We start from the raw sequence: 12,437 nt of genomic DNA on the forward strand, positions 1-12,437 counted from the left end.
ATTATCTTAAAAATAATGGGACAAAATTGTATGTAAAATTAATTTAAATTGCATAATTCCGTTTTCAATTTGGCCGGAAGCTTTTAGCACCAACTTAATATAGATTTTTTTATTGCATACGTATTAAAATACATCTTTCATTGTCTTACAGTTAAAACCGTTTAACATAGTTGAGTAAGCATTTATAATTACCATAAATTTATTGATTTGGTTTAAAATGTAAATAATATTTTATAATGAGTTGATACGTTTATAGAGATTAGGTAATCTAAAACAATGATCTAAATATAATGGAAATAAATAAAAAATAAACACCTGCCATTAGGCAAAAACATATTTCTGATAAAATAAAATAAAATAAAAACAACATGTAGGTACCTAATAAGGTAAATATTTAAAACTGAAAATACGAAAATAATAATTCATTCCAAATAACGTGTGCGTAGGAATAAATGGCTTTAAAAAAATATTCAAACAAAACTAAACGACTTTAACTGCAAACAATAATTTGCAATAACCTAAAAATATCCTTCATCACATGTTACTCTCCCACAATTTCAAATAATTGTCTATAACCTCCTCGAACCACCGTTTCTTTCGGACGTCCTTGAACGCCGGCGACAGAGTCTTCAGTTCCAACTGCAACAGGGCCTCGTTGCCTAGCAACGAGTCCAGGTTGCGCAGTAGACTCGGCTCGCCGTGAAGTTTGAGCAGACTGGGGTACGAGAATATGTAGTAGTGCACCCGGAGACGCTTCATGGCCCAGTTTTCAACTGTTTTGTTGCCGCTCGCCACCTGGAAAGGGATAGTGTTAGCTTTTGGTACGAATTTAGTTTTGGGAAAACTATCCGCATGGCAAAAAACTTTATTTTGAATAACGATTAGGTACTGAAATAAAACCCGTATGAACGGTTTCCTTCATCAATATAAAACAAAAACAACATAGACTATACTATACATTAATGTGATCTTAAATTCAGAATCATAATATGTAACAAGATCTAACTTTTACTATCAAGATCGGCTACATCAGCCACTTGCGAGCACTTGAACGGAGTTGACAGCAGTCGCCCTGACCGAAGTCGGCCGTGGAGTTATTATTATTAATCATAAAGTCTTTTTAGAATTTTAAACACGACTACCTACTGGGCAAAGTTGCGTCATTTATAGTTTAATAATAACCAATTATGCGTCATGAATAAATGACGAAATAATGCAGATGTGAGAATCGATAACAATGGAATGATAAGTTAATTAGATAAATAAAAAGTATAATGCTTAGTTTAGTCAATGGCAATGTAAAAAATTAAGACACATTTTTCAATGACGCGACTATGATAAATGGAAACTGAAAATATGATTGGTAGTTTCATTTGTTTAATAGAATTTATTAGTCAATTCTATCATCACAACACAGATTCAACCAATTGGGTGATAAAGCAATAGTACATTACATACCTAGGGAGGTGAATTCGTGAATGCTCCAGATCGCAGGTGTTTGTGGCCCGAACCGAAGGTGAGGGCCTTAAATATGCGATCTGGGGCTTTACGAATTACTGCCCGTGGTTTATCTAAAGTTTTATGTCTTGCCTAGGGTGACGTAAAGTATATTAACACATAAATCGATAGTTGGGTTTCTTCTCTCCTGGTCCAAAAGAGACACAGACAAGTAACAACAAAATTCATATTAGCATTGTCGTAGCAATTAGGCTTGACTACACTTGTCTCTGATACTATTAACAGAATTCTATTAAACAAATGAGAACAGCCGTGAGATCTAGCAACTTTGTCAACGGATGTTTGCACGTAGGCGATAAGCTAAACTTCATATGTAAGCAAGTACTCTGGAATGTAGGACAACTTCTAAGGCCCACTTGCACCATCCCACTAACCCGAGGTTAAGCGGTTAAACCGTTAACCCAGTGTCAAATTGTACTGGTAGCCATGGTAACTCCAGGGTTTAACCGGTTAATCCCGGGTTAGTAAATGGTGCAAGTGGCCCTAAATCTGTTATGATAGCTGAATGTTACTAAAAAAATACACTTCGGATAGGACCAAAAACTGTCCGTCGCTAAAATATTTTCTAACAAAAACTGTTTAGCTGTTTTTCATTTAAATAAGGAAATCTGATGATAAGTAAATCTTGCATTTATGCCTAATTAGGATTTGGCTAAGTTGAACTTATCAAAATCACTAAACATAACGACCGTATACCGTTTGAACATGTTTGTCAAATGTCACATAGAAATACAATACTGGTGCCGCGTAATTTTTGATTCTAAACGTCAGCCATTAGCTACGCATTCATTTTAAAATCACTTTATTATAAAACAGAGTGGGCAAAGAAAAACAAAGTGGGCAAAGTTGCAAGCTCTCACGAAAGATGGCGGTTACCTTGATCTGTCCAATATGCTTGGCATGCCAAGGCGAAAAGTACCCTTCTAGCTCCTTCGCAGTGATATCCGCCACGCCTTTGAGTTTAAGTCTCTCTTTTATCATAGAGTATGCCGTTCTAGAGAACACAAACACCTGGAGTGAGAGCATAGACAAGATTCACGATTTATATTTTATAAAATTTTCAAGTTTGGAACGTGTACTCCGAGTGGGCAAAGTTGGACTGAAACTTCTTTTCGTGTTTCTTTGGTTTGTATTAAAGTTTAGGCCGATGAATAATAGTAATAGTGTATTGTATTAGGTACATCCAACTACAATTAACTACTTCATTCATTACTTTTACCAACTTTTACCTTGGAATAGAATTAGAATTTAATCATAAACTTTTAATAGTGACCACAATTTTGTGTAAGATATTAGCAAACACTTTTCACAAAGAAGCTCAATTTATTGACATAGGTATTTAAAGCAAATAAATATAGCAAAAATCAAATAAATTGATTTGCTCAGTTAACGGCATATCCACTTTTTCTCGTGGTATAGCGTTGAAAATCAAGTAATTAGTCATTTAGTCATTTATTCAATATTGCATTCTCATGTACATAATAAGGTGTTACAATTTAAGAGGCCAGTTCATGACACCCTGTAAGGGCACACAATAGTAGGTACTTATATTTACAGTTATATAGGACTTTATACGATTCTATCAGGTTATATAACATAATCATTTAAAGTTACCAATTATTTAATAAAATAGCATCTACATAGTCACATAAATTAATTCAGGATTATAATGTCAATAAATAAATTGGAATATTAAATAGTTAATGGAATTATTTTGTCAAAATATAGTATAGTTTATTTTCCGGACGTCTTTTCTAATCGTATAGTTAATAGTAGATTTATTGTTGGTACTAGTAGGTCAAGCTATAATTGAGAAAAAAAATATATATAAAATCCTAAATTAATTCAATGTCATACTTATTATCTAGCGTATTATCTTCGAGAAACGATTTGACTGTGTAATAACAATTAATTCTCATCTTATATTGATATTTTCTCTGATTGCTTATAAGCACTATTTCCTCTTTCGTTTAATTTTTAACTTTAGGAATACAGATATAGGCGACAACGACAAACAAGCTGCGATGAATGCAATGGTAAGAAGTAATGATGAATGTCCTTATTTAATATAAAAGTGGTGTGGCATGTGATGGGTAGATATATAGTTAGAAATATTTGAATGGCCAGGCTCCAAAATGGTCAGAAAATGATGAACACAGAAAAGAAGTTTTGATGGCGCTTATGATGGAAATTGGAAAGCATCGTCATGAGAAATGATGATGATCCATATTTTAAAACACTTGAAAGAAAATTCTATCGTAACTTATAAAACTATATTACCAGTTAGTCAAACTATACTCAATTCCAATGTACAAAAGGTTGATTTTTCAACAAACTTAATAAGTTTTACCATCAAACTAGTAAAATTAACTACAGCGCCATCTTACACTACCAGTAAGAACTACCAATAAACCACTAATAGTTCTGCTACTCGCCGCAAGATGGCGCTGTCAGTCATAGTTACTTATCAGCCACACAGATGGCGCTACAAAGTCTAAGTGGTTCGGTAGAATTTTTCATTATTTCAAGTGCATGTAACAGCGTCCGTCCAAACCTTGACCGTGCCGATGTGTTCGGCGAAGAATGGCGAGAAGAAGTTGTTAATCTCCGCCGGCGGGATGTTAGTGACGCCCTTCGACTTCACACGGTCTTTGATACGGGAGTACACGCTCCGTGAGAACACGAATACCTGGGCATAGTGAGAAAAAGGTGAGAAGCTAAAAGGATTGCGCGTGACACATACAAAGGTATAAGGTATAAAGGTATATATTATATTTAGTTTAATGGCAAATTCTTTGAACCTCTCATTAGACTAAAATAAATAGGTAAGTATATAATAGCTGCCTACATTATATCCAATTTAAAAGCATTACAATCTAAATTAAGTGTCAAACAGTAGTTTTTTGCGGCAATTAAATAGGTATCTAAGTAGTAAGTAAAGTACTTACATGTATTTTTTATTTAATATACTTATTAATACTGATTACTTTAGTTCTCTTTGATAATCTCTATATTTAATCATTAATCATTCGTTCCCGTGTTCTAAAAATCAAAGTTAATTCAACAAACTTGATTATCGCAAAGTTTTGAAAACAATCATCACGTTTTCGATCACGTCCTGCTAACACTATATAAGAAGAAAGGAAATGGATGGCACGTGACGAAACGGTGGTGCTGACACGTGCTTTGTCACGTTTGGAAAAATTGGCGATTAATGACAGAAAAAATTTGATACGTGACTTGTGATCTTCATTCATCGACCGTTGTTCATATATGCTCTGGCACACCCACTTTGTCAGTTGAAAAGGCGGCAAATTAAAAAAATGTAGCATTAAGCTCCGTTGAAAATGAAGAGACGCGTAAAGAATTGCAAAATGTTGCAGCCACAAATCGATAACTCAAATAGATGTCGCAAACGTGGAGGTTGTCAATGTTGTCATAAAAATGTTAGACACTCTAGCTATCTCAAAACGTATGGTGTCGAAGATGGTTTAAACGACTTCTTTCTACAACATTTTGCATTTAGGTACTTTACGTGTCTTTCATAAATAAATAAAATAAATATTATAGGACATTCTTACACAGATTGACTAAGCCCCAAGGTAAGCTCAAGAAGGCTTGTGTTGTGGGTACTCAGACAACGATCAATATAATAAACAAATACTTAAATACATAGAAAACACCCATGACTCAGGAACAAACATCTGTGCTCATCACACCAATAATTGCTCTTACCGGGATTCGAACCCAGGACCATCGGCTTTTTCTAAGACAGTTCGTTTCTTTTAAATGAAAAACGCTTTTCAAAAATCAGTAACTATTACTTATGAAAGCAGAAGAATATAAATGATCGTATTAGATTCATAATTGTTACATATTTGCCATTATTTATTTTTAAAACGTGTTTTTCGATAAAAAGACACGTCAAGATTGTTTACCTTATTTCTAATGCTAAAAACCGGCCAAGTGCGAGTCGGACTCGCGCACCGAGGGTTCCGCACCATCAACAAAAAAGAGCAAAACAAGCAAAAAAACGGTCACCCATCCAAGTACTGACCCCGCCCGACGTTGCTTAACTTCGGTCAAAAATCACATTTGTTGTATGGGAGCCCCACTTAAATCTTTATTTTATTCTGTTTTTAGTATTTGTTGTTATAGCGGCAACAGAAATACATCATCTGTGAAAATTTCAACTGTCTAACTATCACGGTTCGTGAGATACAGCCAGGTGACAGACGGACGGACGGACGGACAGCGGAGTCTTAGTAATAGGGTCCCGTTTTTACCCTTTGGGTACGGAACCCTAAAAAACGAACTACAGTAATCATAATCAAGGTCAGCGATATCAGACCTGATACAGCGAGTTCCCCGTAATGTAGCTGGATATGTAGTGCGAGCCATATTTCCTGATGAAGTCCGCTATGGACACCGTGTCGCCGATGGTGGAGTCCTGGATGGCGTCGAAGACCACATCCTCGACCGGTATGTTGGTGGGCAGGTCGCTTAGCTTCGCTGTTTCACGGTATCTGGAAGATTATGTGTGATCTGTAGCGATTGTAAGGACTGTCACACTTGGAATGTGTTTCAAACATAAATGTGCGAGAGTCCAATAAGTTTGAGTGGAAAACCCATACCTAGGTATCTTCCTACATCCATAAGTATGGGGTCGACTGGAAGCGAGAAAGCTCAATAATTCTTAAGTATCTCAACGGCTTTCCCGCGCAATAATCGTAAGCCTAGTTCGTCTTGTACAGTCGCTATCAGCTATAAATCGGAGCGGCCAAGGTGTTCACAATATCTGATTTCTGAACACGCACTTAACGCCTTGACAATAGAGGCGTGTTCAGATATTTGGGAGCGCCTTGGCCGCCCCAATATATCTGATGGCGACTGCATGGCGCATCTTAGGTACCCTGTATAGGTACTTACAGTGTTTACTGAAAAGTAAGACTAGGTACTTAATTAAGTACCAGTAAACACTTTACTTGTTGAAAATATGTACTTAGAACAAAGCATAGGTACTCATTACCTGGAGACCCTGACGAGTACGTAGCAGTGGTCGCCAGTGATGAACGAGGAGTTGATACCCAGGTTCCTCGCCATGATGTCCGTCGGCCAGCCTGCTGTGAATGCGCGCCATGGACGTTCTAATCTGGAACCAATTTTGAATTCCCATTTTTTATTGTGACACTAAGTATGTATATATGACACCGTAAAATTGTAAACACTCGTCAGATTATAATCTCGCTAGTTAAATTATAAACTGACGGTAGGGAGATTATAAACTAACCTAACCTACGTTAGATTATAAACTAACGGGTTCACAATCTTACGGTGTCATATACAACACAGAAATAAGTCAAATAAACAATTTAAAATGTGCCACAACATGGTCCTCAAGCGTGCTGCTGATTTTTTATCCAAATGAGATATATCTTCAATCAGGTGAGGTCAGGTTTGAGTAATAGGTACTTAAAATAATAACGATAAAGTATTGTTAGTAGGCAATTAGTAGGTTCCCTAAGCTTGAAAACCGAAAGGCAAAAAAGCCGGGACAATGCTAAGAAAATGACTCGTTTTGTTTAACTGCACCAGCCGAGTAAGCTGTGCTATTTCCAAAACATAACCCCTAGTATAAATTTCATTCGATAGCGTGACGAGCGTTCGCGTTTGCGCTATGTCTATTTTTGTATGGGATTGGATATATTGGATGAAACAGCACGCCAAACGGGACGTTGTGGAAACTTAAATTCCCCATACAAAATGTCACTTAGCGCAAACGCGTAGCTATCACGTCATGTCACGCTATCGAATGAAATTTACACTAGGGGTTCAGAGTTCAGAGGTCTAGTTTGAACCTATCTCCGCTCTCGTACCAAAATTTCTCGGCACCTATCCATTATTTATCGCGTTGTTTTTCGCTAAAATAGGTAATAAATCTTGTACAAAGTAAAATTGATAAAACCCGTTTAAAGATACAATTATTCGACGTACCGCGCACGTACCAAAATATACACATGCATTTTAAAAACACGTCAAAAACATTTCTTCTTAGACAACGGCAGAGGCATTGATATCCGTCGAAACGCAATCAATGGTCCTTCAACTTCAAACACTTCAATCATAGTTGCAAATTCAATTCACAGAATTTCACAATGAGCGCAAATCAATAGCAATCATTACAAAAGGATCATTCGATTCTGTTTTCATTTTCACAACATTTGCCTGCGTTCTAGAAGGGCTTATTTTACTTGTTTTATACAAGCACAATGACGTTATGCATTTCCTATTTTATCGGCGCGAATGGTTTTTAATTCGGTTTAGTAATGAGTTCCTTTCAACGAGTTATGGAAGCGTTATAAACGCGAATCTACTGTACATCAATCGACAAAGCAGTGGGTAGATGTTTATGAAATATCTAAACCCTATTTGATATTAATAACAACGTTACTTCCACTAGTTAGTGTTCCTATAATGTTCTATATAATAGCGACCATCTAAACTGATCAACGGTGAACCTTATGCGTTTCTAATAAGGTATACGAATTGTCATTTAAGTAATAGTGCGGACGATAGTTCAATAGGAAGTCTTAGTTAGCAAACAAACCGGTAGTTGTTATGGTTACCTCAATAGTTTACCTCATAAATAGGATGAGACACAGAAGTGCAGCGCGTGTAATAATAACAGTACAGAAGGAAGTGAATAATAATCTTCGAGAAAACCTGGATGAATTGGTACTTAATTGACTTACCTCATAAAAGTCATAAATATGATACAGCTTAGTATCAATTCATCAACAGTGCTAGGGCTTTTTAAGACATGAGGAAATCTGTCGACGGTAGAAAAATATCTAATTAAAACAACCTTGCATAAACTTTACCTCTCAAAACTAAAATCCCTAAAGTAAGCCTGCAGCAACTGCTTCAAGTTATCGCAGAACTCCATATGGAAGTCTCCGTCGAACAGGGTCTTGGCCTGCCTCGGTTTCGGCGCCACAGACAGACGCTCCACGTCTCGGAACACGCTGACGGTGGGCTCTCGGAACACCCAGCCCTCTGTGTCGTTGCGGGGGACCACTCGCATGCAGATGCTGAGGTAGCCATATCTGAAACGTGAGGTTTTGAAGTCAATGTCAACATATGAAGTACCGGAGCGAATGTGGCAAGCTAACATTTAGGGCCAGTTGCACCTACCACATTTGACAGACTGATCAACGTCAGCCGGCGCGCCCCGGCGGTTTACTATGAAACTTTCCATACATAAAAATTTAGCGAACTCTTTAACGATACGAACAGTTTGGTGCAACCGACCCTTAGTCCGCGCGCATTTACTTTGAAGCGGCAAACACTATTCGTAATCGTAACCGATCATAGGGAGAGACAGAACTCAGAAGCTTACCCTTCGTTGGGGGTTTGGCTTTCGGTCAAATTACTCATCTCATTCGCTGCTAAATTTCGCTTGTAGCGTAGCAGGATTGCCGTACCCATGTAGTTATGTAGCAAAAAGGCGTAATGACAACACTAGTCGTAAGTTGCGCTGAGAGGTCGGAGTCTAGCGTGGCGGCGCAAAGGGCTAATGCATCGCCTGGAGGCCATTGCATCATTATTAAATTTTAGGTAGGTAGGTACCTCATAATCATAAATACATTGATGGCCTCGCCGACGCCGAACACGGAGTCAAGCGTGGTGGCGCAAAGGGCTACCGCCTATAATTCCGTTACCCCATATTGTGGCTTACCCAATGATATTATATAACAATAGATAGGTTATACTCATACTTGAGGAACACAAAAAATACTTCCATATTTATTTCTGTGTCTACGAAGAAATCTGTTATTTTTGATAAATTGTCTCATTCCATCCATCTTTGTCACACTCGTTGTTAAACATAAGGTCGTCTCTTTCTCTTTCGGTGTGCTCGTTAGCACGTGCACATTTCTCGCTTGTCCAGCCGCGACTAAAGGCAACTTGTCTAATTTGTCACAAGGTAAGCGCTTCAATTTTGGAACGCCTATAACCTATCTTGAGTTATAAATCATTGGGCTTACCTCATAAATACATTAATGGCCTCGCCGACGCCGAGCACGGAGTCAAGTGTGGTGGCGCAAAGGGCTACCGCGTATAATTCCGTTACCCCATACCTCACAAAATATGCGTGTGGCTTACCTCATAAATATATTGATGGCCTTGCCGACACCGAGCTCGGAGTCCAGCGAGGCGGCGCAAAGGGCTACCGCCAGCAGCGCGGTGAGGCCCCGCAACATGCCACACGACGATGGGGCCGCCTGCGAAAAACATAAAAAATAAAATAAGTTAATAAAGAACACATGAAGTAAATAACGAATTTAAATCCATTGTTGAATACAATAGGTTTAAATTCGTTCGCACTGATCAGTGCTTGTATATACGAAGGGTTAAAAAAGTATCAAGTATAAAAAAGGAAACACACTACACTCTTCGAAAACGAAAAAAAAAATACTGTAAATGATAATAAACAAATGAGAACAATTTAAAAAGCTAAATATTAAGTAACATTACTGAACATAATATATATAAAAAATGCAAAAACAAAAAATAAAAAGGCAAAAATTATTGTCAGAAGTGGGATTCGAACCCACGCCCTCAAAGAGGACCAGAACAGCTCATACCCGTACAACGGGCAAGGTAAACCTTGAGTCTGGCGCCTTAGACCGCTCGGCCATCCTGACGGTTGTGGTAGAGCTCGAAATTAGCCAACACGTTCGCGCGCACTAGTATACACATTGTTGTAATAGATGGCGTTAGTAGTATATGAAACTGATTAGTCGAGTGACGCTGTTTTTTTTTGTCGTTCTGTTGAATGATAATTTTATAATTCGTTCTCATGTCACGTTTATCTGATATGGACTAGAATACTAAGTGTGCGAATATTCGATAGAATATTTTTCTTCCAAATTATGCTGCTCTGTTTATGTTTATTACCAAACAAAACCACAAACATTTTCGTCACTATATTTGACCACAGTGAAATAGTTTAATCGGGTTACCCACACTGACAGTTATATAAATATATAACGTTATATTATTCTGTCCAAGGTGTCCCTGTTTGTTTTATACGACACATTTGAGCCGGGCACAGTATTGCAACTGCACAAATGCAACCTAACCTACTGATGTGCCTAAGGAAACTTTCCAAAATTGCGAAATGTTTCGGAAATTTAACGTAGGAAAAATTCGGAAAATTTCTTACATTTTTGTATGAGAATTGAAACTTTCCAATTTTAAATTTAAATTTCCCATATTTCCTAGTGAAAGTTTCTTGAAATTTCCGAGAATTTATAGAATTTTATGGAAACTTTCCGCAACTTGCACATCTGTAACCTAACTCCACTGGCGTGGCGTCAGAATCGATTGTCCACTTGAACCAATCAAATTGTCATCTGATTATAAAATGCAACCTTTTAAGACGCATACGCTATGGCCATAAGGTGCCTTTTTGTTCGATACGATAACTGAGCTTGACATAGCCTCCTAAGGCCCACGGTCCTTCCTATAGTACATATTCAGTTCGATGTATAATTTAAACCATGTTCACTTGGAACAGAGTCGCTTTTGCTTTGTTTCGTTCCATTTTCAAACAACGCAAAATCAACTCTATATCCTATAGTTTAGGTTCATATTTCAGTGGCAAATTGATGTTTCGTTTATATGGCTGGGCCTTGGGAGGATAGTAGTTGCAACTGCACAAGTGCACAAATGCAACCTAACCAGAGGGCCTACCGCGAACCACGTTCGACGTGTTGTCTCTCTATCGCACTTGTAAATTCGTACGTAAGTGTGACAGGGAGGTAACACGTCGTAGTCGCGGTAGGCCCTCAGTAACCCCACCGGCGCCTGAATCGATTGTCCACTTGAACCAATCAAATTGTCATCTGATTATAAATTGGCTAAGTTCGAGTCGGTACTCGCTCACTCGGTATAAGTACGAGTACCTACTTTAAATATAGAACGTTTGTAGAATAATAGGGTGGTTTTTAGGGATGTAACGATGCCGATACCGATACGATATATCGGCCGATATAATCGGCAGGCCGATATATCGGCATCGCCGATTTAACTACAGCCGATATCATAAAAAAATGTAAACAACCCACAGTGAGGTATTTTATGGGCAAGTTCTTCACCTCAATTTTGACTTGATGTGTCAAAACTTACGTAAGTTTTACTACGATATATTACTTACTCAACGTAACAGTGAAGCTGCTATAATCGTGCTATTTCGCTAATAGGAATATATTTTTCATTATTTTTATTTTTCAGTATTTCACACTTCTTAAAATCGAGTGTCTATTAAACATTTTAAGTATGTTTTATGTATATACTCGTAAAGCATATGATTCTTTATTTAAGTATTTGATTTATTAACTAACTACCAGGCTATCGATATCGGTATCGGTATCGCCGATTATTTACTTTAAATATCGGTATCGTATCGGCAAAATCATGTATCGTTACATCCCTAGTGGTTTTCTATACCTAGTTACATTGTTTTATAGCCAAGATGAAATCAGAAACATAACATAATCATTCAAACATGTGTTCGCGCTTGCTATAGGTACCTTACTGTAAAATAATAATACAGGTGGATACATTGTGACGTCTTACATTACAGGTAAGGTACCTAATTGGCATAGGTAATATACACAGGGTAATTTTTGGACCGTTAGCCATATTGTGCGAGGTGATTAGGTAGGCTATACTGAACAACTTTTTCCATGGGACCAACCAACTCCGAAATCACAACTAGTAGTGTAATAAAATTATACTACTTTACAGCCGGTAGTAATTAAATTATACTATGTACTTTAGAGCCGGTCAAGAGGAATGTTTTCTGACATTGACACAAAATCTCATCTCGCATATTTGGCAACCCTAATATT

General features: G+C 37.5%; 2 protein-coding genes and 1 non-coding gene across 5 annotated transcripts in view; 1 reads left to right on the forward strand and 2 right to left on the reverse strand.

Moving 5' to 3' along the window:
• LOC134654625 (CAPA peptides) overlaps positions 1-12,437 on the forward strand; it is a 193,575-nt gene that overhangs the window by 116,660 nt on the left and 64,478 nt on the right. The gene's annotated exons all lie outside the window — the stretch shown is intronic.
• LOC134654623 (torso-like protein) overlaps positions 424-12,437 on the reverse strand; it is a 63,457-nt gene continuing 51,443 nt past the window's right edge. Inside the window, exons 2-8 of one of the 3 annotated variants that reach the window (XM_063510092.1) lie at positions 9,685-9,803; positions 8,400-8,624; positions 6,548-6,670; positions 5,870-6,044; positions 4,073-4,207; positions 2,395-2,529; positions 424-795 (exon numbers count right to left, since the gene is read on the reverse strand). In XM_063510092.1, coding sequence (XP_063366162.1) covers positions 535-795; positions 2,395-2,529; positions 4,073-4,207; positions 5,870-6,044; positions 6,548-6,670; positions 8,400-8,624; positions 9,685-9,782 — 1,152 coding nt within the window. In that variant the 5' untranslated portion in view covers positions 9,783-9,803 and the 3' untranslated portion in view covers positions 424-534. The remainder of the gene's footprint in view (positions 796-2,394; positions 2,530-4,072; positions 4,208-5,869; positions 6,045-6,547; positions 6,671-8,399; positions 8,625-9,684; positions 9,804-12,437) is intronic. The other 2 variants (XM_063510091.1, XM_063510090.1) reach the window with 2 other exon arrangements.
• On the reverse strand, positions 10,112-10,226 carry Trnal-caa (transfer RNA leucine (anticodon CAA)). Its single transcript has 2 exons — positions 10,189-10,226; positions 10,112-10,156 (listed from the first exon to the last, which is right to left on the reverse strand). It is a non-coding gene; the product is annotated as a tRNA-Leu (tRNA).

The sequence above is a fragment of the Cydia amplana genome, chromosome 15, assembly GCF_948474715.1.
Source record: "Cydia amplana chromosome 15, ilCydAmpl1.1, whole genome shotgun sequence".
Lineage (NCBI taxonomy): Eukaryota > Metazoa > Arthropoda > Insecta > Lepidoptera > Tortricidae > Cydia > Cydia amplana.